The 23,813-nt window shown below is 48.0% G+C and overlaps 1 protein-coding gene across 2 annotated transcripts in view; it reads right to left on the reverse strand.

Moving 5' to 3' along the window:
- The window catches only part of SHTN1 (shootin 1), a 96,490-nt gene extending 76,478 nt beyond the window's left edge, over nucleotides 1–20,012 (reverse strand). The window contains exons 1-2 of one of the 2 annotated variants that reach the window (XM_004579789.3): nucleotides 19,587–20,009; nucleotides 4,024–4,076 (exon numbers count right to left, since the gene is read on the reverse strand). In XM_004579789.3, coding sequence (XP_004579846.2) covers nucleotides 4,024–4,076; nucleotides 19,587–19,644 — 111 coding nt within the window. In that variant the 5' untranslated portion in view covers nucleotides 19,645–20,009. Of the gene's footprint in view, nucleotides 1–4,023; nucleotides 4,077–19,586 lie in introns of both variants that reach the window. The other variant, XM_058671366.1, reaches the window with a different exon arrangement.
- Between the last annotated feature and the right edge of the window lie 3,801 nt (nucleotides 20,013–23,813).

Genomic DNA, 23,813 nt, shown 5'->3' on the forward strand with positions numbered 1-23,813 from the left:
AGGAAAGTAGTAGAGGATGGCCCAAGTGTGTGGGCTCTTATACCACATGGCAAATTCGGATCAAGTTCTTGGTTTTTTACAAGTTCTATTTTTACTAAAAAGAACTGCCAAGGAAAAGTCAATTAAACACTGGCCCACACCAGCTCTCTCACCCATCTCCTAGTCTCGTCCTTGGAACACGGGATGTCAGAAACTCAAGGCCTGGTTGGATGAGAAATAAGCAAGTGCATATACTTAACTCTCAAGTCTTCAACACAAATGAATGATCCAGGGAAGCACTGAATCTGATCATTTGCTGTGGAAAACCCACCCACACACAGTAAGAAAAAATTAACAGGAAGAGGGAAAAAGGGGATCTTAGTGGAAAATGAATCCATCAGTTCCTGCCAGTTAATCTATTTCCAACAGCACACTGTGTCCAGCGGACTCCAGACTCCACTGCCAGTCATCCAGGCCACTGTGGGAAGCTCCCTCCAGTCCTGAGGCCCAGCTCTCCTTTCTGTGAAATGGGCGAGCATGGGCCGTCAGGAGCAGGAGTCCATATGTGAAAAGAACGTGGGAGGCCCATTGCGGCTTCTTCAGCAACTGCCTTGTTCAGAGAACATGCTTGACAGCTCAGTCTCAACAGACTCCTCATGAGGCAGGAAAAAAAGCCCAACTTACAGGACCACATCTACTGCCCCTCGCTTGGGGAAGGTCCAAGGCTGGCCGCACAGCCAGACCTTATGCGGACGGGCAGAGGAGAGACCTGGCCAAGTATTTCTTAGTCCTCCCACAACACCATACAATAGTTCCCTGAGTCATCCCAACCATGGCCAAAGCATGGTCCACGGCCACCTGTGACGGACTTCAGGGAGCGCTGGTGGGGGAGTCACGAGGGGGAAGACAGCCCCCTGGACACACCAGGGGCATGGACAAGACAAAGCTCACCCTGCCACGTGCGAGAAAGGGCTTTCTTGGAGAAAATGGTGTTCTCCATTTACCACCTCCGGAACTAAAGCTGCTTTTACTCAGTCTATGCTGCATAAAAGGCTTTTATTATATGTTTCCCTCCTTTGTAATAGAGTCACCCCCTCTCCTCTGGAGAGAAATCGGCAGCAATAAGCAAGCTAGTCTTTTAACAGAAAATAAACAGAGTGCGGTGAACTTCAAACCACTCTACTTTGTTTTACCCAACCACACAGCATTCCACGTTGCTTTCAGTTCTTCTCGGCCTGTTCCTGTTAATAGTTATTTTTAAAGAATTAGGACAGAAGCAGGTCAATAATGCTTACGCCTGTTACAAAAGTATTAGGCCATACTCTGCAGAGGGACACAGAAACAGTTAATGGGCTGGGGTAATTCACAATCCTTTAACCAAATGCATTTCACATATAATTCTACTTGCATACCAAATGGTTTGCTTAAAACTGCACTGCAGAAAGTGCCTCTCAGTTAAACAGTTATCGCCACCATCACCGGGAGATGCTGATGGGGCAGCACCTGGCTGGGGGGCACAGCTGGGTCTACACACGCGTGAGAATTGAAGAAGAAAAGAGAAAACCAGCCAGCGCCATGGCACAGCAAGTTAAGCCTTTGCCTACAGCATGAGCATCCCAAAAAGGCACTGGTTTGAGTCCTGGCTTCTGCATTCTGATCCAGCTCCCTGACAACAACCTGGAAATGCAGAATGAGAGGACGCCTCAAATCCTTGGACCCCTGTACACGTGTGGAAGCCCCAGAGAAGCTCCTGGCTCCTGGCTTCAGACCAGCCCAGCTCCAATTGTTGTGGCCATTTGGGAAGTGAACCAGCGAACAGATATCTCTCCTTCTGTCTCTGCCTTTCCAATAAATATAAATAAATTTTTTAAACAGAGAAAGCGAAAGATGAAATTCTCCTCCTCTAACATCACTGACTTTCCTTCCACAGCCTTTCTTCCTCTACCAGAGGAAGACATCTGTTTGCCTTCCCTGCGCCTACCTTCAAGGTGAAGTCAAAGAATGAATCACTCCAACTCGCTTTGCTCTTCCCACCCTCCCTAGCCCAGGAGCAGATGAGAAGGAGACCCAGTCCTTCACTGGCTCCACCTCAGCCTCTTTCCCTCTATCACTTGGAAATGGGCTTAAGCTGAGAATCATCAGTAGGTTTGCTTTTTAAATTATGGGGTATCAGGGATGCACAACCTAAGCCCAGCCTCTCTACCTGTTGATATCCTCAACATTTGGGATTTGGGGTGGTTATGGTATCAGAATTATTAATCTTGCCAAAGTGACCATCTTATTAGATTTTGGATGCATGCACCAGTCAACTTCTATTTTGGAGATTCTCAGCACCCCACCTGTTACTTCTTGAATCATCTGATAGGAGAAGAAAAGAAACTCAAGATTTCAAAGAACAACCAGAGATCCATTTACAACAGAGCCTTAATGCCAGGTGGGAAGCAACTGTTTAGTCTTGTAATGAAGACACTATTCCACATCAGAGTTTGATTCCCGCTCCTGCTCTGTACTCCAGTCTGCTGTTAATGTAGACCCTGGGAGGCAGCAAGCAACAGATCCATTAATTGGGTTCATGCCACCCCTGAGAGAAGCTGGACTGAGTTCCCAAGTTGTAGCTTCTACCCTGCCTAAGCTCTGGCTATTGCAGGCACCTGAAGAGTAAACCAGCAGACAGCAGCTCTCTCCCGCCCTCTCTGCCTGTCTGCCTCGCAAAATAAACACATAACTTTTTTTTTTTTAAAGATTTATTCATTTTATTACATCCAGATATACACAGAGGAGGAGAGACAGAGAGGAAGATCTTCCATCCGATGATTCACTCCCCAAGTGAGCCGCAACGGGCCGGTGCGCGCCGATCCGATGCCGGGAACCTGGAACCCCCTCCGGGTCTCCCACGCGGGTGCAGTGTCCCAAAGCATTGGGCTGTCCTCAACTGCCTTCCCAGGCCACAAGCAGGGAGCTGGACGGGAAGTGGAACTGCCGGGACTAGAACCGGTGCCCACATGGGATCCCGGGGCTTTCAAGGCGAGGACCTTAGCCGCCAGACCACGCCGCCGGGCCCACATAACTTTTTTTTTAAACCAGGTAGAAAATGATCTGAGGCTATTAAAAGAGAAAATGCTAAATATGACTTTAAGAACCAATACATAATCCCAGATATGACAAAGGTTTTACAAATATTTAGCTCACTGTCAATTTCATACAATTCATATTCCAAACTTTCAAAGACTGGGCTTTCTGATGGATTGCAGTGAGGACCTGCCACCTTAGGTCTGCACCAGGGGCATGTTTGAAATGTCTGCTCTGCCAAAGCTATTTTAAGCTAAGTTTCATTCGTATCTGCATAAAAAAAAATCCATAATTCCTGCTGCTGATTTCCCATTGTGCAGTTTCTATTCTTTCTACTTTACTAACCTTGGCTTGCCCTTCAGTCTGTCTCTTCCCTAAATTTACAGGTTAAAAACATTACACCAACACAGAGTCACAAATCTTAAATGGCCACTGTCAGAGATCAAAAGGATACAACTTGCAAAACTAAGTAGAAGTAAAAGAACAAAACTGCCAGAGCCTCCGAAAATGTCCACCAGACTTCCCCATCTTCCAGCTGGGTGTTTCTCGACCCTAGAGGGAGAGGACAAACCCACAGAAGCCGGATGGAGCAGGTGGGCTGAACACCTCCGACTAAACTTTGTAGGATCAAGCTGGTTTGGGGCCTAAAGGGAGATGCCTGAGGCTTTCTAACCTTCTGCCAGAATCCCAACTCTGACTGCTGGGCCCGAGTACCACTCCTGGGACTTGAGCTTCTAGGCCTGGCACCTCGCCACACTTTGGCCGGTGGAGTTCATCACCAGGGCTGCGACAATGTGGCAGGCCCACTATTCTTTACCATCAGGAGCCAGACTTGGTATTTGCTTGAACCACACATACAAGAATAGAGGAAAAAAAAAAAAAAAAGAACAGAGAAAAATCCAACCCTCAATCACATTCAGCTGAGCCTAGGCTTTCACACATGGACGGAAGGGGTCTGAAGGAGGAAGCACAAACCTTTTCTTTCGTCTTCTGGTTCTCAGCCCTGAGGTCTTCATATTCGCCTATTGCTGGAAGAGAAAGGAAAGCAACATTAAGCAGGAACACAGAAGGCAGCCACAGGCTACCACCCCATCAACCTAAACCAAGCCTAGTTCAGCAGGTGGGGGCAGAGTGGGGAGGAGACCACAGGAGGGGGACTTCTGCACCCCAAGGGTCAGGAAGAAATCGAGATCACAGCAGGTGTGAGCCTCCCAAGCTGAACTCATTTGTCTCCAGGCCTGCATCAGCAACCTCCAACGGTCCAGGAGAGGTAAGCCAGTTTCAGTCACCTCTCCAGCTCCATCCTCTCAACATGTGGTCTTGTGAAAGGGTGCAGGTGTGTGACCCCTTAAGTCCCACCCAGCACCGCAGGTCTGTGCTGCTAACAAGTCAGAGGTTCGCTCAGAGAACCGGCATCTAGGAAACATGGGAGGCAGACCTACACAGCTTGATGTTGCACATAGAACCAGGGGCTTGGGTCGTGGCTTGCACGTGTGACTATCTGCAGACAAGACCAGCAGTCACTGAGCCATGACCAGAAATCAGGCTCATTTCACTAAAACAGAAATGTTTCCAAATAACTTACATGCTTTTGCAACTACATGGAGGAGAAAATCTTGACCACTCAAAAATTTGCTGCCAGAAAAATTAAGTAACCTCAATCCCCAACTTCACTTTCAAGCCAAAGCACGGTGTGTGTCTTGGAATCATCAAGGTAGACAATATGAAATTCCGAGCAAATTAAGTTGGAAGAAAGACAATGACCACCATCAGTGATGGTGCAGCAAATGTACTCTTTTTTTTTAAGATTTATTTTATTTTTTATTACAAAGTCAGATATGCTGAGAGGAGGAGAGACAGAGAGGAAGTGGAGCTGCCAGGACTAGAACCAGCGGCCATATGGGATCAAGGCGAGGACCTTAGCCACCAGGCCACACCGCCAAGCCCAGCAAATGTACTCTTAAGTGGCACCAGCAAGCAGGTCTGAATATCAAAAGACTCAATTTTTCTTGAAAGAAAAAAGAAGGAAGGAAAGAAGGAAGGATGGATGGAGGGAGGGAGGGAGAGAGAGAGAAGGAAAGAAAGAATCCCAGACTCTATGGGATTGCTCCATAAAATTCAAAATTCAAAATCAAATTTTTAAAAAAGAAATGATAAAAATAATAATAATTTAAAAAACAACAACAAGGAAAAAGGACAGAGCGGGGCCAGTGCAGTGCTGGGTAATCCTCTTCCTGCAGTACTGGTATCCATATGGCACCTGTTCCAAGTCCCAGCTGCTCCACTTCTGATCCAACTTCTGTTAAATCCCCGAGAAGGCAGCAGAGAATGGCCTAAGACTTTGGGCCCCTGCACCAACATGGGAGACTCAGAAGAAGTTTCTACCACCCAGCTTTGGATTGGCTCAGTGTAGCCACTGCAGCCAGACATTTGGAAAACAAGTCAACAGATGGAAGATCTCTCTGTGTGTCTGAGCCTCTCTCTGTACTTCTTTCAAATAGAATTTTAAAAAAAAATTTAAAGAAAGAAAAAAAAGGGGGGACAGAACTTCCTACGCCTATGAATAATACAAGCACAGAACTAAAACTCTGAAGCCAGTAGCCTCAGGAACACACAAGAGAACTGGTCGTGTGTTCTAGAAATGTCCTATTTTAACCACAGGTCAGAGACTATCCCAAAAATAGGCCACCATGGTCAAGAGCGTGCTGTATTTCCTCCAACAGTGCACGGAGGGTTCAGGGCAGATCCTCGAGAGGAGGGCCGGAACCTCCAAAGCTACTACACTAACATGAGGTCTATAGGTTTATGCTTCTGGTGCCCAGAAGTTCCCTCAGTACACACCGGGCTCTGGAATAGGAATCAGTGCAAGATCTTACAGAAATCACAACCCTAAAAGCATCTTTCACCAGGCAGGAGTCTGAAAAACAGCTGTACAAGGCATGGAAACAGGAGCTCTTCTGAACATCGTATCATGTTCAGTGAACACTGTGACCGCACAGAGTGAAGCCTTCTACATCAGCACCCCACCCCAAACGCTGAGTATAATCTAATTCGTCCTTGGGCCTGGAAAAAAAAAAAATCAATGAGACATGGCCCCTTTTAACACAAAAGAAATGAGAAGAGATTCTAAAAACCATGCACTTACACCATCAGAGAGTCTATGGTCATGGTCCCAAACCTTATTATTAGCTCTGATACACCTTCAAAAATGATATGCAAATATGGGAGAGAGTGTGATTTATGTTGACTTGATACTTAAAATGTATCTGTGGATGAAGTTGAAAAATCAAAATGGACTTAACACCCTATTACTGGTGACCTACTTTACAGACATACAAAACAAATGGTAAAGGCTTATGCAACCATGATCTCATGTTCACATCAAGAAATTCTTTCTGTTTAGAACATGGGATAATGGCTTGGAAGCCTTTTAAATGCTGATACTATTCGCCCATTACACGGCCAATGGAACCCAGATGAAACACTGCAAGCTCCCAATTACGGGATCTTTATGAAAAGCATTCATTAAAAACCCTTCACCTATCACATTTTAATGGAAGACACAGAAAATATGCTTGCTTGTGACTATGTGCAACTTAAAAATAAAGCACAAGGAAAGGCAAAGAATTCAGTCACGTGGCAGCACGAAGAAGGTTGTTGGGGGATGGAACACAAAGAACATTTTATTTCCTCAAAGCCAGACAAACACACAGAGGTGTATACCTATCCCGATGTGTACAGGGAGCCCCAGCTTCAAAATCAGCAGTGACCTACATAGTATTCAGCTCTTTCTATTTTGGAGCGGGTAAGGAGTTGCAGAGAAAGTCTTATGTTTCAGAGCTGGCTTACAGTGATTTTTTTTTTTTAAAGAAAAAAAGGAGGGTTACTTATTTATTTGAAAAACTTACAAAGAAAGAGGAAGAAATGAATTTCTGTTTTCATCCAGCACTGGACTGGGTTCATCTGAGTCTCCCACTTGGGCCATCCTCCCTTGCTCTTCCCAGACCATTAGCAGGGAGCTGTATCAGAAATGGAGCAGCTGGGACTCGAACTGGCACATGGGATGCCAGCACCACAGGCAGCGGCTTCACTTAATATGTCACATCGGTCCCAGAGTGAACATTTGAAACAGCGAGCTTGCACAGCCAGATTGGACCCTGAACTATCCAGTACAGAGGAGTGATGACTGACCAACACCTGCCACCGACGACGGACACTCACAGCTTCACTTCTTGGGATGACACTGTCCTTTTAGTCACACAGGGCAGTAACCAGCCTACTTTCAGCATGAGCACTTACCAGCTAGGGAACCTTGGGCATTAACTGAATGTTAATCTCTATCTCAGGTTCCTCAGCTGGAAAATAGGATACTCCCAGCCTTGCTAAGAGTGAGTGAGGGGCTGGCACAACTCAGATGCCCACACCCACACAGGTCCAATGCCCAGCTTGAGTTCCTACCTCTGACTTCACACTAATGCACACCCTGGGAGGCAACAGGTGATCGCGCAGGTAGCTGGGTCCCGGCCACACAGGTGGGAGGCCTGCACTGAGTTCCTTGCGGCCAGTTTCAGCCTGGCCCAGTCCCAGCCACTGAAGGCATCCAGGAGGTGATGTAGCAGGTCAGAATGCCCTCCCACCACCCTCACAAAAACAAACCACAATTTTCTAAAAACAGATTTTAAAATTAGTTAATCAGCTAATACATAAAAGAGCTCTTAGGTATATTAAGTGTTTAATACATACTAGCTAGGGTAAATGTCATGACACAGTGGGCTAAGGTGCTGTGTGCGATGTCGAGAGCGCATATCAGAGTGCCGGTTCAAGTCCCAGCTGCTGTGCTTGTAATCTAGCTTCCTGCTAACGCACCTGGGAAGGCAGAAGATGGCCCAATGTGGGAGACTCTGATGGAGTTTTTGGCTCCTGGCTTCCACCTGGCCTAGACGATTAAGGAATAAACCAGCATATGGATCGCTTTCTCCCGCCAGCTGCATCCCTCTGTCCTTCCATCACTATTTTTCAAATAAACGAACACATGAAAATCTTAAATGCTAGCCATGGTGATCATCACAGAGGCAGCAAAGGACACTGAACCCTGTGTCCATCACAGAAGACACTGGCCCCTCCCTAAAGCCTTCAGTTGCAGGCTTGCTCTTGCTCCCACATGGCCCGCACAACAGCAGCAACCTGGTTAAAAAAAAAAATCTGTGAAGCCTGGGGTGCTACTTCCTTCCCCCCAATAAAGGGAGTGAGAGGGGGCTACAGGTCAACTGCACACAGTGTGCTGCAGGTGCATCTGACCCTCCCCAGGGAGACCTAGAATCAGACCTTGGGCCCCTCCACACCGCCCTCCTCACCCCAAACTCTACCTCCCCCTGTCTGGGGTGCAGCTCAGGCACCCGTCTGCATAGGCAGTGACTGTCCAGGTAGTTCTAACATGCAGCCAAAGTGGGGTTCTACTACTTAAAGGCACAGAAAAAGAAGATGGAGGAGAAAATGAGCAGCATCGCAGGCAGAGCACGTGTTTCCAGAATCATGCTGGTTTTCTATTTTCTGATACCCTAATGCCGAGAAAAGGAGTTTTCTTTACAAGCCGCAAATCATGACACAGCCAGCCCAGGAGGCGGCTTGGAAACCAAACTCCGTCATCTCAGAAACATGACAACTAAGTTCGAAACTCCAAGCCAGTGGCGACTCCAGTGGAAATGAATGACAACCACAGTTGTCTGGGGACCGTCAGGGTTCTAGTGCTGGAAAGCTGGCATCCCTGCTCACCTCTCAGTCCCAGCCAGGTGCCCCACACTGAGACCAGCTTCAAGCGGCACTTTCTAGACAGGCACCATCCTAGCCACAAACAGCTTTGTGTTAATCGATTAAGTAAAACATGAAATTCAGTTCTTCAGTGACATGAGCCACAGCCCTCAGACACTTCAGCTGTAGATAGAGAACCCTTCGCATATGGCAGCAAGATCTACATCACAGCATGCCTTTGCCCAGCTACCTACTTCCTGTGTGCCAGGTAGCCCTTCCCGGGCACTGCCACCCATCCAGCCCTCACAAAGGCAACTTGTGATTGTCTGATGCCTCCAAGGGACCAACCCACTGTCAGCTCTGCAAAATGCTCTCCAGCGTGTCGTTTCTCAGCAGCCAGCGCCTCTGCTCTTGTTGTGACAAATCCTCAGCTCCAGCTGCAGTTCTCTCCCTCAAGTTCACACGTTACAGGATGGTTCATCAGCATCATGGCAAGGACATCTGGTCATCTGGTTTTCTTCTTTCAAAACCTTCAAAGATCATACTTCACACCTGCAGCCACACCCTACCTCCTGCCACTCTACCGCCTCATAGACCAGACCCAGGGATGCCCTCAATCCTCTACAACCTTTCTTCCCCCTTCTACCTGCAAGGTACCTAGCACCCCCCATGCCACCCAATCTTCTTTATCTCCTCCTTCGCATTGCAATTCAATTTTCACTTCTAAAATTCCTCCCCCTCTGGGAGGCTTCAGGCAAAACCAGTACTTATGTCGTAGTACGTCACCATAGTATACTTTCATACACATTGGTTGAACACTGCTCATCTGAAAAACCTAAGATCCCCTGAAATCTGGAACTTACTTATTTTTTTAGACAGTTCAACAGAAAGGGCTCCCATTTGCTGATTCACCCCCACCCAATGCCAACCTCAGCTGAGACTAGTCAGGCAGAAGCCAGGAAGGGGATTCACTCTGGCTCTCCTGTGTGGGCAGCAGGGACGTAACTGAGCCATCCAGCAAGCTGGAATGAGAAGAGGAGCTGGAATGCGAAGCCAGACATTCTGCTAGGAGATGTGGCCATCCCACATCCCACATCCCACATCAGCCCCTGACGTGTGAAATTTTTTCTAGATGTATCATCAGTATTTTGGAAGTTCATGTAAAAATATTCAAAAAACACCCTAAAATCTAAACGCTTGATGCCCCAAGCATCTCAGATAAGCAGGTGCCCAATCAATATCTCTGTTAGACCATCTACCCACAAGGGATCTTCAAAACGGCACATACAAAATGTGTACTATGAAACACTGCCAAGACTTCAAGAAAGTTCTGCACCAACATCACCCATCCCTCAGTGCACCAAGATGCGTCTTAGAGTCAGCTGAATACTAATCACAGTCCAAGCTGACGCTGTGTGAACGAATGGCCCACACAAAGCTCTGACGCAAATCAAGCCAGTCACATCCCTCTTTTTGTAGAAGAGTGCAAAAGTGCACAGGGAAGTCTCATTCCACGGTGTGAAAAGGTGGAGGCGGATCTGCCAACGTCATTCATGCAAGAATCATGACTGAGCGCAAGAAGGTGCACAGAGTTGACGTGTTAGACCAGAAGAAACCTCTAGAACAAGGAAACATCTCCATCAGCCCAGATGCCCACATGTGGTGCAGAGGCTGCCGAAGGGCAGCTGTGTTAAATGCAAGAAGAGGACGGACCCAGGTCCTCACAAAAGAGCACTTCTACTCCTAGTAGAGAAAGGGGCTGTGACATCACTGTTACATTAGGACACTCAATACCAATGAAGCTTCTAAATGGCCACAGCAACCAGAAGCGCACTGCCTCATGGGATCGACTCACAGACAGGCAGTCATTGAGTCTATGGGAAACCAGAAGCCTTGGAACAACACATCTGGAGCTTCTATGTCAACTTGGAACAACTTCACCTAATGGAGGGTGAGGGCACAGGTCATGGAAGTCAGGGTTTGGGCACCACAAGATGGCTCTCTACACTGCCCAGGTGGGTCTCCTAGCAAAGAATAAGAACTCACTCACCCCCTCGCTGGTTAGCGAAAGCAGAGTAAAGGGTGGGGGGAAAAGGCAACAAATTTCGTGATTGCAAAGTTACCTCGAACATGAAATTCACCCATGACTTGGAAGAACACAAAATCCAGGTTCCTGAATTAATTATGCTTAGAAGCACTCTCAACAAATACACACACATCACTCCCAGTTAACTGCAGCATGGATGGGAACCACAAGTTCAATAAATACATGGGTCTCATCTGTGGTCCAACACATCTGGAGCTTCTATGTCAACGACAAGACATCCCTACATCAACCATCACAACAATAAAACTCAAAAGGTCTCCTTAGGTGCATCTGAAAACTGAGTTAATCACTATCCCAAAAACCCACGGACAGAGAGAGTGTATGAGAGAGAGAGAGAACAGACACAGAGCAGAAGCCTGGGAAAGAAACCTGCTCTGGGACCAGCCATGGTTGCCCAGCAGCCAGAGGCCATACTCAGACAGCCTAAGACCCACCCACACCACGGCATCCCATATTAGAGGAGGGGGCCCACACAGCTATTAGTTTTGCCCCTGCCTCACCTGGTGGGCACAGGAAACTGTGATGGTCATAGCTCCATGACACGGGCTTACCTAATCATAGCACTAGAATCTAACAGCAGGACTGCCAGGGTGACCACTAAGCCAGCAGCTAGGATGCCAGCTCAGAGCCCCGCAGTGCAGTTCCAGGTTCCCTGCCAGTGCAGACTCTGGGAGGCAGCCCTGATGGCTCCTGCCACCTGCCTGGCAGACCGGGACTGCGTTCCAGGCTCTCAGCTTCAGTTAGGCTGTGGTGGGTATTTAGGAAGTGAACTGTGGGAGCAGGTGCTCATGCTGTCTTTCCCTCAAGTATACAGATAACTTAAAACTAGCAACAGGACTATAGCACACTTCCCTTAAACTTCAGGGCAACAGAGATCACCAGCAAATGAATGGATAACCAAGCTGAGGTACATCCACACAGTGGAAAACTATTCAATGAGAAAAGGAAAGCTGTGAAACCATGAGAAGACATGGAGGAAACAGAAATGCACATTGCTGAAGGGAGGGAAGCCAATCTCAAGACCTTCTGTATTACAATCTCAGTTACAGGACATTCTGGAAAAGGCAGAGATGAGTGGCTGCCCAGAGTTCGGGGGCGGGCAGGGAGGAGAGACCGTGTGGAGCCCAGGGCAAGACCTGGAAGATCACACAGACTTGGAAGAACATGCAGGGCAGTTCCGTGTGATGCTGCATTGGTGGACATACCTGTCCCGACTCATGGAGTGGACAACAGCAAGAGGGAAACCTAATGTAAACCAAACTGTGGACTTTGGTCATCAATTATATATTAATAGGGGCTCACCAATTACAACAAATATGCTATGCTAATCAATAATGCCAGGAATAGAAGTAGGAGAGAATGTGAGAAGGTGTGTGAGAATTCTGTACTTTGGGCTCACTTTTTTCTGTAAGCCAAGGATGGGGATCCGTTCTTCTGTCAAGGGCAATTTGAGTATTTCTAACATCATTTATGGACCACACAAAATTATCCACTTTAAACAAACTGGCTTGCTTTGGACTGACTGCATTTTGAGTACTGCCTGTGGTCGCCGCATCAGGGCCACACCAAATGATCTCACAGACCTTACATATACCCCACCCCAGCTGTGAATGTAAAACTTCTCAGAAACCGTTCTTACTTATTAGATGAAATTAAGCAGGGGCACGAGATGGCCTGGCAGTGAAGATGCCAGCTGAGACATCCCAGGCTGGGTTCCATGCTCACCTGTCTCCTGACTCCAGCTTGCAGCGACTGCAGACCCTGGGACGCAGCAGGTGATGATGCAAGCACTCCCTGACACCCTCCTGGGAAACCAGGATGGGGTCCCAGCGTCTTGGCTCCTGGCTTCACCTGCCCACCGGTGCCTCAAGCATGTGGGGAGTGAGCTAGAGGATGGTCGCCTTCTCTTTTTTCTCTCTCTCGAACCAATTAGTTACACACATAATCGGAGACATAGCCAGACTTCTGCCTTTGAGATGCTCAGAGGAAATCAAGCAACTAAAAGGATCTGATTATAGTACTTTTTGTGGTACCTTCCAAAAATAACAGAGCTCATATTTTGATGTTTAAAATGCTTAACTGTGTAGTAAGCAGAAAACAAGAGCTGTGTTCCTTCTGCTGTGAACAGCTTCCCAGAATAAAAGCACAAAAAGTTGAAAAAACAGTTTTAGACCCAAAAATTCCACATTAAAGTTTCCCATACTCCATAAATATATGCAGCTATCATCAAATATAGCTTTTAAGTTTTATTTGATTATTTATTTAGTTCAAAGTTGAAAGAGAGATAGGGAAAGACAAAGAGTAATCTTCCATCTGCAGGTTCACTCCCCCACGTGGACACAACGGCAAAGGCTGAACAGGACTGAACCCAGGAGCCAGGAGCCAACAACTTCAGTGGCAGTGGCCCAAGTACCTGTACCCTCTTCCATGGCTTTCCCACATGGCATGCCAGCATCACAGGCAGTAACCAGTCCCACGTATTCCCAACTTGCTGAGATCTGCTAATAATTAATATGGTATGTCTAAGATTGAGACATTACAATGAATGTATGTCCATATTTTACTCACATTTCCTTTGCTTTTCACCAAAAACACTCTTGTTCTGTCCCACGGTCCTCTGGTGGGATGCTGCAACTCCTGCAGCTGTCATACACCCTAAGACGCTCCTTGTTTCTGGCAAGCTTGGCAGTGCCTACGAAGATTGACCAACTCTACAGTCTATCCCCCACCTGGGATGTGTCCGGTGCTTTCCTTCGGAGCAGACCAGACTTACAGGATTCCAGGGGTCAAGTGTCACTTTCATCACCTCTCATTGCAGTCCAGATTAGCCCCAGGACTTATCACCCGCCTGGCTCACTGGCTGGGCAGCACTGGTTTTCCCCTACTTCCACCCTGCGGTGCCTGGAAGGAAGTTAGCGCGCAGACCACACACGAGGACCAGAAGTCATGCCACACCTTTGGAGAGGAACTGAAAAGGGGATGTACTCCACTTCCATTAACTTTGATTGTTCTGCGTCTGAGATCTGTTGCTCTTCCCCACTTATTTTTTCCTTTTTTATACTGTCTTAATGGTATCCAGCATGTACGCTGGATACCATGTAATAAACCAGTAATAAACATAACAGAATGTTTCTATCCAGGGTGAGTTTCTAAAGCTGAAACCTCTTGGTCACCAACACTCAAGACTTCCACATTTTGAAATGTTTTAGATTCTAGATTTGGATCAGGGATGCTTGACTGGTAAAGTCCATACAAATACTCAAAAAAAAAAAAAAAAAAAAACCAATCTGGAACACTCTGGCCCAAGGGATGTTCCCCTGCACTTGCTCTGTGCAGACCATCTCCGGTCCAGCCCCTGGAAGGGCTTGCTGTCAGTTCCCAGGTCACTTACACAGGTCTCCACCACAGAGGGCTCTAGCTGGAGCACTTTCTTAGTTTCTGACACTAACAAGATACCTCCGGCTAATCCTGAAGACCAGCCCATTCCTAGAATCAGCCATTTTTCCTAGAAACACCTTCCTTTTAGTGGGTATTAGAAACCAAGTTCTGGGCGCTCATCACTATTGTGCAAGTGTGTGTGTGTGTGTGTGTGTGTGTGTGTGTGTACGCATGTGCACCAACCCAAACATGCATATATGTCTGAAAACCTTCTATATGCAGCCTCCTGCATCTACATGAAATTAAACATGAGTTTTCTCTCCAAGTCTAATCCATTACAAGAAGCATTTTAACCCTTCCCCTCAAATGCCTAAGTACGTGATATTACATGGAGGGAGATCTGCAAAGAACACTATCCATTCAATTGATAATGACTGATTTGAAAAGTTAAATATTAGATACAAACTTTCTGGAAGACAACACAACAAAAAGCCAGAAGCAGATAACTTTGAAAAAAGCAGGAACAGGTTAGAGCAAGCCTTATAAACAGGGTGAGCCTGTCCCCACAGGCAAGGGGAAAAAGTATTTTGGATAGGAAAATGGTTTATAACCTTCCCAAGGTAGCAGGATATAAAGTCTAAAAAGGCTCGTCAGGAGGGTGGTAAGGAAATAAAAATTGGAAAGCAATGGGTTTCAGAGAATTGGTCGATGTCTTTATTATTTTATATGCTTTGGTTTTTTTTGGAGCATGAGTTTATTTTGTATTTTTAAAAAAATTCACTCAGCTACTGGAAGTGGTAATGACCAGAGGGATTGGGACTAGAAGGCATAGTCCCCTCAGCCCATGCTGACTGTCCATGTTGCCGGGACAGTGCCAGTGTGATCCTCCTCATCCATAGCTCACCAGCCCCCAGAGGAATTCTAATTTTTAATAATTCCTTAGTGTTTCAGAGGCAGCTGCCTCCAGATCACACTTACAAACTTCCGGTGTTGGGATGGGCATTTGACCTGGTAGTTAAGATACCCATGACCCACATGAGCATCCAGCCTTGACCTGACTTTCGCATCCTGCTAATGAGCACCCTGGGAAGCTACAGGTGACAGCTCAGGTCATTGGGTCCCTGCTGGGAGACCAGCACCACATTCCTGGCTCCCAACTTCAGTCCAGCCCAGTCCCAGTCATGCAGGCAGATAATAAACTAGCAGATGGGGGGTTGGGAGTTTAACTCACTCACTCTCTATCTCTACCTGCATGCCTCTCAAACAGATACAGAAAATTTAAAATACCAGTATAAAGCCACGTTCATGTTTAAAACCAGGGCTACCATGCATGTCATTCCAGACCACTTTCTACAAACTGCCTTTGGATGAACACACGACTGGCAATCTTGCACCTTTTCCAAATTGATCTGGCCACTGTGATGGGCAACAGTTTCAGCTCTCCTTTGCCAAAACAAGGCCCTGGCTCCTTTCTACCCCAAGCCTGAGAACAGCTTGTCATTAACAACTCAGTTCTAAGGATAAGCTTGGTAAGTTTTCCCTCAGGACCTTTACCACCCCCTCTCAATCCCTAGTGGTGAAAGAAGTTTAGCTTGCTTTACAACCCATTATCTTATCATGGGAAGTCCATTTCACATGCTATCAGACCATCAAAAGCCCCTAACATCTGGGTCTCTGTGACTGGTGTTTGCATTATCTTTAGGTTCATCTGCAAGTTCCAATGGATATGGCAACACCACGCTGATCAGTTTCAAGATGATCCTTTGCTGCTATCGGCCCAGTCTGTGCCCCACCTCGTGGCCAGGGCACCCTGTCCTGCCTTAGAAAGCTACTCCAATGCACTGGTCTTAGGGGATCTATAGACCAGTAAGATCCTGACCAGAAGAGTTGAATCCACAACCCCAAGTAAACCAGTGTTCCTGGAAGTGACAGCCCTGCCCCCATCTTTAGATCAGCAGCAACCAGGGCCCATTGGTCTCTGTGTCTCTCATGCCCATCACAGGGTAAGGCTATGAATATTCAATGCACGTGGGTTGAATGAATTACACAGAAAATCATGCACCTTCAACAAATGCGGAACCAAGTCTATCATTTTCCAACAGAATTCTGGAAGGGCAGCAAATTGTATGATGTTTTGTAAGGGAAATGTCCACGTTAGTAGCTGGGAACTATGCATCAAAAATGGTCCCCCGAGTTGCCACCCTTCTGTGCATTGAAGATGTCAATCAGTCAGCAAGATAAAACCCCCAAAAAGACAAAAGGAGAATTACCTCAACATCTGCTTGAACATAAGCAATCCCACACTGGCTAATTTTTTTTTAAAAAAGGACATAATATAACTTTCTAGAAAGACATAATATAGCTAATTATACCATTCACAAGAAGGGAACATACAATGTTTTGAAGCGATTCCGAAGTGGGTGTGATTTATAAGACACAGAGCTCAGGGAACGCTCCGTATAAATTAGAGAGGGCTCATATTGTGACAGCCTCTGTCATTACACTTCCCAACTTCTGTCAGAAGCAACCTGATTCCCCATGCCACTGACGGCTGCACGCCAGGGAAGGCGGCTGTCAGCACCCCACTGAGGAGCAGGCAGGAGGCCTCTCCTGCACCCCATCCCCGGGAGCAGGCTCACATGACAGACACAACCTCACCAGGGAAGGAACACCAGGATCAACCTGACAAGGCCACTAAGTGGGACAACACAAACGACAGAGGAAGATTTGTGGGGGGCGGGGACAGAGGTTCACGTTAACAGGGGAGGTGAGCAGCCAGAGTCCGCCAGTGCACACTGCTCCGAGCAATGAGAGACCAAGAGCCCTGTTGGAAGACGCTTTTGCCATGCCAGCAAAATGCCCGGTCTGTCTTCCCTCTAATCCACACATTCCATCTCTAAGACTCTAATGACTACCTGTAAGACAGAAAACCTGGGGAGTGCGGGGGCTGTGTGGCCCACTACCCGTTACCCCAGGCTTGGCAATGGGCCTCATTTATGGCCGGTTTACTTAGCCTTTAGAAAGGAACAGGGTATTTAATCAACATCAGCCCTTCTTATTCACTCAGAATGGGGGTAGTATGTGATGTGAACTGGCAGGAAGAAGTACTGTTTTCAAAACTACACACACACACACACACACACACACACACACACTCCATCAGCTTACAAAACCAATGACTTTACTGTTAAGTACCTCAAGACCTAGTGGGCTGTTTTTCCACCTCAAATCCCCAATTTTTCAGTTAATTCAATTTACCACCCAGTAAATTCATCCTCTGGTAATGAGCCGATTGTTATCACAGCCTATGAGCAAAGGACAAATGACCCAGTTTTGAAAAGTATAAAAATCACACTGTGAACTGAAAAAGAAAAAAAAAAACCAAGCGTGTCACCACCTTTCATGTCCTTAAAAAGTGCCTTGTAGGGCCCGGCGCCGTGGCCTCGCAGCTAAAGTCCTCGCCTTGAACGCACCGGGATCCCATATGGGCACCGGTTCTAATTCTGGCAGCTCCACTTCCCATCCAGCTCCCTGCTTGTGGCCTGGGAAGGCAGTCAAGGACAGCCCAGAGCTGTGGGACCCTGCATCCGCGTGGGAGACCCGGAAGAGGTTCCTGGTTCCTAGCTTCGGATCAGCGCAGCACTGGCCATTGCGGCTCACTTGGGGAGTGAATCATGGGACAGAAGATCTTCCTCTCTGTCTCTCCTCCTCTCTGTATATCTGACTTTGTAATAAAATAAATAAATCTTTAAAAGTGCCTTGTAAGCCACACAAATTTCAAAGTCTAACTGGTCTGTTTCTGGTGGCATATTCTTAACCAAGGAAACATACTTTCAAAAATGACCAAAACCATGGGGGATTTGCTTTCCAGTAAGAGAAAGAGCCAGAAACTTGGCAAACTTCCCTTCATCTCGGTCCTCAAGTGCAACACAGAGACAGAAGGTACTCTGCAGCCAAATGGAAACAAGGTGTGGGTTATCAGCCCTGCTGAGCCACCCTGGAAAACCTACAGGCAAAGAAGGTAGCTCATTGTAAAACCGTCATCCTTATCTAAAAACTGCTCATCCACAGAAAGAGCTGACCTCCACAGGGAGGTGAAGCTCCCAAAGGCCAGAGGGTCCATCAGGGGCCCAGGGGGAGTCCTCACCGCCCCCCCCCCCTTCTAGCACTGGAGGTGTAGGTGCGGGAAAGTAACACTCAACAGCCTGCAGGAAGGCATTCTGTCCAGGGCAGACTTTCAATGATTTCCTCAGAGTCACAGAGTCAAGAGGGTGGTGGGTGCTCACCAGGAGGGGTGAGGGAGCAACAGGTCCTAGGACTGGACAGGACCCCAGCAAGCCCTACACTGACCCACTCAAGGCAAGAGCTGGTCTAGAGGGCTGACCCAGGGGAAGTGAAAGAGCTGGGAGAGCGCCTGGCCTAATTGCAGCGCAGGGCCCTGCCTCCCCACAACCTGCAAGGAAGCTCAAGCGCCTCCATGTTTTTTTACTTCCTAAATCTGCAATGTCTCTCTCTCTCGCTGGACCCACACTCCCAGGCCACCCTCGGGGGCAGTGATTGCAGTCATGTGTTTCAAGCGTTGGGTCAGCACTGGCTTACTGATGCGGCTTTGTTCCCAAGTGCAGCAAGTGATGGAAAAACAGCTCTTTATGACAGGATAGCAGCCGATTCCCAAGCGGGAGAGAAATGCTTGTGTACAGGGCCTGGCTTGCACGCGCCCGGCGCCCACAGGCAAAGGGTGTCGGCTCACTGATTCACCAACTGCTATAAATGGGAAGTGACAAAAACACACCGGGGCGGGGGGGAGGGGGAGAGGACGCTAAAAAATCCCAACTGGGAAAGGAAAAGCGGAACCAGACTTCAAGGTAGGTGGGGGAAGGTAGCAGAGCTCCGACGCGGCGCTGCAGGCCACCCAGCGCCAGCAAGTGTGCCAGGGTGGGGCCGGGGAGCCAGACCCGCACCACCGCCCCCGACACCCTGCCGCACCCCGCCTCTGCGCTTTCCAGGTGCCACCACCAGACCCCAGCCGCGCCGGGCGCTGGTCCCTTCCCCCTCCGCTCCCAATTCCCCGCCCCGAGCGCCGCTGGCCCTGCCGCACTACCGCCCCGACACCAGCGCGTGGGCTCCCCACGGCGCGCGGGGCACTCAGGACGCCCCTCCACGCGCGCGACCCGGCCACCAGGGTGACCCCGGCCACCGCGGAACCGCCCGCCGGACTCCCCACCTGCCCCAGCCCGAACGTCAGGGCGCCGTCTCTGCCCACGGGCCGCGGCCGCCCGCACCTGGAGCCCGCGTGGCCGCCTACCTTGCTCCTTCAAGCTGGTGATGAGCTGCAACTGCTTCTCCTCCGCCGAGCTGTTCATTTTGGCGGGTGGGGCCGCGAATAAAAGAAAAGGAGGGAGCGAGGAGGGGACCCGGGGGAGGGGAAGACAAGGCAAAGACGCCTCTGGCGTGCGGCGCCTCTACCCGGAAGTTGGATTCGCTCCCGCTCCTCCTCCTCCTCCTCCTCCTGGCGCGGTGCGCGCGGGTGAGATCATCCCCACGCACCTGCTCGGCGCCCGCGGCCGCTCCACCTGCGGGCGACGGGGCGGGTCCCCGGCCGGGAGCGCCCGAGACCCTGCGCGGAGGCGGGAGGCGCGTGGCCTTGCGTCCCCTCGAGCTCCAGCTCCTCTGCCTCCACCCGCGACCGCGCAAGGACGCGCGCGTGCGGAGGAAGCCGACCCCCGAGCCGCCTCCGCGTCGCAGGAAGCCCCACTTAATGCGCGACACGCGAGGGGCCGCCTCAAACACCCAGTTCTCACACCCCGGGCTTTGGGGGCGGGATTGAAAAACAGGTGCCCAGGTAGGCTTAGGGTCATACGCGTTGCTCCCTTGCCAACACGGAACAGGTGAGTTTGGCGGCCACCTGACAGTTTAAGTTGCTACACAGGCAGTGAAAGAGGGCCTGGGGTTTTGCTGCGTTCGCATCCATGCAGACAGGTGGGGAGAATGCACCCCCTCACGTGATGAGCAGCCCTTGGCTCTGGGCGGGCTGCCACTGCAGTCCCAGTGTGTGGGGGTGTGACTGACCGCAGGGTCTGGCGGAGGGAAGCCCAGTGGTTGGCCCACAACACTGTCCTTGCGCTGTTAAACCATTCTGCAGAGTTAGCCCAGACCAGGAGAGGCATGACAGGCCAGTCTTGGCCCAACCCCTGCTTATGGCTCACCGATGGTCATGCCGCCTTCACTGTTAGATGTTGGGTTCAAGAATGGGAATTAGTGGTGTTTACTTTCCAGAAGAGGAATAATGAGAGCAACACCAAATCCATTATTCAGTATGCTGCTTCTTTTTTTTTTTTTTTTAATTTTAAAGATGTATTTATTTGAAAAGAAAAAAGGAGGAAAAGAACTTACATATTCCTGGTTCATTCCCCAAGGCCCGTGTAGTCCAGGCTGAAGCCAGGAGTCTGCAGTAGCAGAGAGTCTCTTGTGGGTGCAGGGGCCCAAGCACTGGGCCATCCTCCACTGCTTTCCAAGGTACATTAGCAGGAAGCTGGATCAGAAGCGGAGCAACCAGGACATGAACCAGGTCTGTGACATAACGGGCGGCAGCTTAACTCTGTGCACCACAGCCTGGCCCTAGGTCTTTTATTTTTGAAACTCATAAACTTATGAGAAATGGTTTGTGGCTGAGAAGCATAAGCTGAAACAGTTCTTGCTCAATGTTCATGCAGCATCCCAAACAAATTCTAACTGAATAGGGCTTTGTGCACAACCTGCCTTTTGCTACCTTGATGCCTGCAGGGATGGGCAGGGTACCAGCCCAGGGCTTCTGCCATGTTACCTGTCGCCTGTGCCAATGCCCCACTCCATCGGCCATGTCAGACCTTCATGTGGAGGCAGGGGGCTGACAGACTGGGCAGCCCAGCAACTAGTAACTTCCTAATACTCATCCTTAGCTTGAAAGAAGTTTGGGGGAACAAAGAAAAAAAAACTTCGTCTTTTTGAAAATAAAAATGGCTATTGAGTGATTCAGTGGTAGAGTGATCAGATTAACAGCCTACTTTATTTTCTTATTACTGGGTCCTTTCCCAGGTTTTTCTTTTCATAGGGCAAGTTGGTTACAGAAGCCCAGGAGAGAGCCAAATGCCCTTTGCCCTGGAATTAACATTTTGGTCCTCAGAGAAGTCCAGGAAATGTGAGACAATCCAGACCCACCTATATAAAAAAATACATATTGCTGTCACCACATATTTTGTAGGAGAGGAAATTATTTCCTTCCAAGAATTTTGGGTGATGTAACATGGCCGTCTGGCTTTTACACAGCAGAGCCAGGAAACCTGTTACCCACCCCCAGCATGCTCCTGGCTGCTGGGCAGTGCTGAGGAGCCCCTCATGAGGTTACGTCTCATGCCCTCCCCAGCATCAGCAGAGCCGTCCCTCACACATACATTCATGCACAAGTTCCTGTTTCTAAATGGCTGATTCAGTATTCCACTCGTATTTGGGAAAAATCAGTGGAGTTTAAGAATAAGTGAATTGTCAGATCTATAATCCACCTAGTGTTTTGGTCGCATGCTGAATCAGCAACCCCTTGAAATTAATCCCACTGACCCTCCCTGAAAAGACAAGAACCTCGTGCAACACAATCTGGTATTATCAAGAGGACATGGTATGAATTATTAGGGTGGCCACTTGAGTCACTTGTTGGGATTCAGAGTTCCCATTACACCATGGTTTATTTATAGGATATGAATATTGATGGAAAAGATAGAAGTGATATAATTAGTTTTTGTTCTGTTAAATAATACACAAAGAGATTCATGTTGCAAGTATCACATCGGAGTTACTAGTCTCCAAATAACATGTCATCTTAGAAACACCTGTTTACAGACATGAGAGGACTTCAAAACATCTGCAAAATAGAAAGAAGGGTTTAACTCAAAGGCATTTGGAAATAGATGCATAATTTTCTCATGACACATACTCTTCATGAACTTTCTAAAGACCATGTGTAGATCTCAAAAATTTTCACACAAAAATAAACTTTTTAATTCTGTTTTTCCGCAAATTTTTGAAGTACGCTCATACACAGAGAGAGTGAGAGAAACAGAGAGAAAGAAAGAAAAAATAAACTTTAAACAAGAATTGGAAGGCCATGTACCAAACAATACAATGGCTGCCTCTGGGGGTGGGAGCTAGGAGAAGCAGGCACCAGGGTCTGCGAGTACAAGAGCAGCCGGTCACGGTCAAGAGTGTTCTCTCTGGGAAATGGACTAGAAGCTAAATCCTCGCCTTGCATCTGCCACGGTCCCATGTGGGCACCAGTTTGTGTCCTGGCTGCTCAACTTCCCATCCAGCTCCCTGCTTGTAATCTGAGAAAGCAGCAGAGGACAGGCTATGGGATGCTGCACCCGCGTGGGAGACCTGGAAGAAGCTCCTGGCTTCTGGCTTCAGTCCAGCCATTGTGACCACTTGGGGAGTGAGCTAATGGATGGACATCTTTCCCTCCATCTTCTGTTTCTGTCTGTAGATCTGCCTTTCCAATAAAAAAATTAAATGAATCTTTTTAAAGTGTTTTTTCCTTAATTTTTTTTAATTTTCCAAGTAAAGTGTATAAATAAAATTTTAGATAATGATTGAACTACAGAGTTCCCTTTATTTGATCCTGTAGTTCTATATTAGGACACCTGCCCTAAAAGGTTTTTATTATAATGTTCATTATAAAAATGGAAACATTTGAATTATTTGAGAGACACATACACAAAGAAAAAGAATGTGTGGGTGAGAGATAGAGATCTACCACTGACTTCACTGGCTGGCACAGCATTAGGTGCCCACAACAGCCAAGGTTGGACCTGGGCTGGGGCCAGAGCCAAGAGCTAGAGACTCAATCCAGATCTCCCACTGCTGGAATCATCACTTCTTGCCGCCCCACCCCTCCAAGGTCATAGTAACAAGAAGCTGGCACTAGGAGCAGAGCCAGGTATCAAGTCACAGACACTTATATGGGAAGCGGGCATTAACCACTAGGGCAAACATGTCTTAAGTTATAATCAGTAAAGGATTGCAACACCCCCCCCCAAAAAAAAAATCAACACTGAACCATTAACCATGTCAAATGCACAGTACCCAACAGCCAATGAGACATTAGGCAAGCAAAGAAGAAAAAAAAAAAGCATGACCTATAATGAAGTAAAAACAATCCATAGAAAAGGACTTGGGAATTCCAGAAAATGAAATGAATGGGGTTGATGGAGGTAAACAAGATTGGTTTCTGCATTTATCTTTGCTGGACGTATTTGCTTCTCAGTATAGCTGTGAGGGGCATCTAATGACTTTTCATCTAATCCCCAAGGAAACACTCTGGTACTAGCCACAGGATAGGTGCAACGGTTATCTATGTTCAGCAGAGAACTGATGAGATCAGAAAGGGCTGTGTAAGTATTACTCTAAGTCTGACCAATATGATCAAAGGCATATCACTGACCCGGCATGGTAGCCTAGTGTCTAAAGTTCCCGCCTTGCATGCGCCGGGATCCCATATGGGTGC

Source organism: Ochotona princeps, chromosome 13 (assembly GCF_030435755.1).
Source record: "Ochotona princeps isolate mOchPri1 chromosome 13, mOchPri1.hap1, whole genome shotgun sequence".
Taxonomy (NCBI): domain Eukaryota; kingdom Metazoa; phylum Chordata; class Mammalia; order Lagomorpha; family Ochotonidae; genus Ochotona; species Ochotona princeps.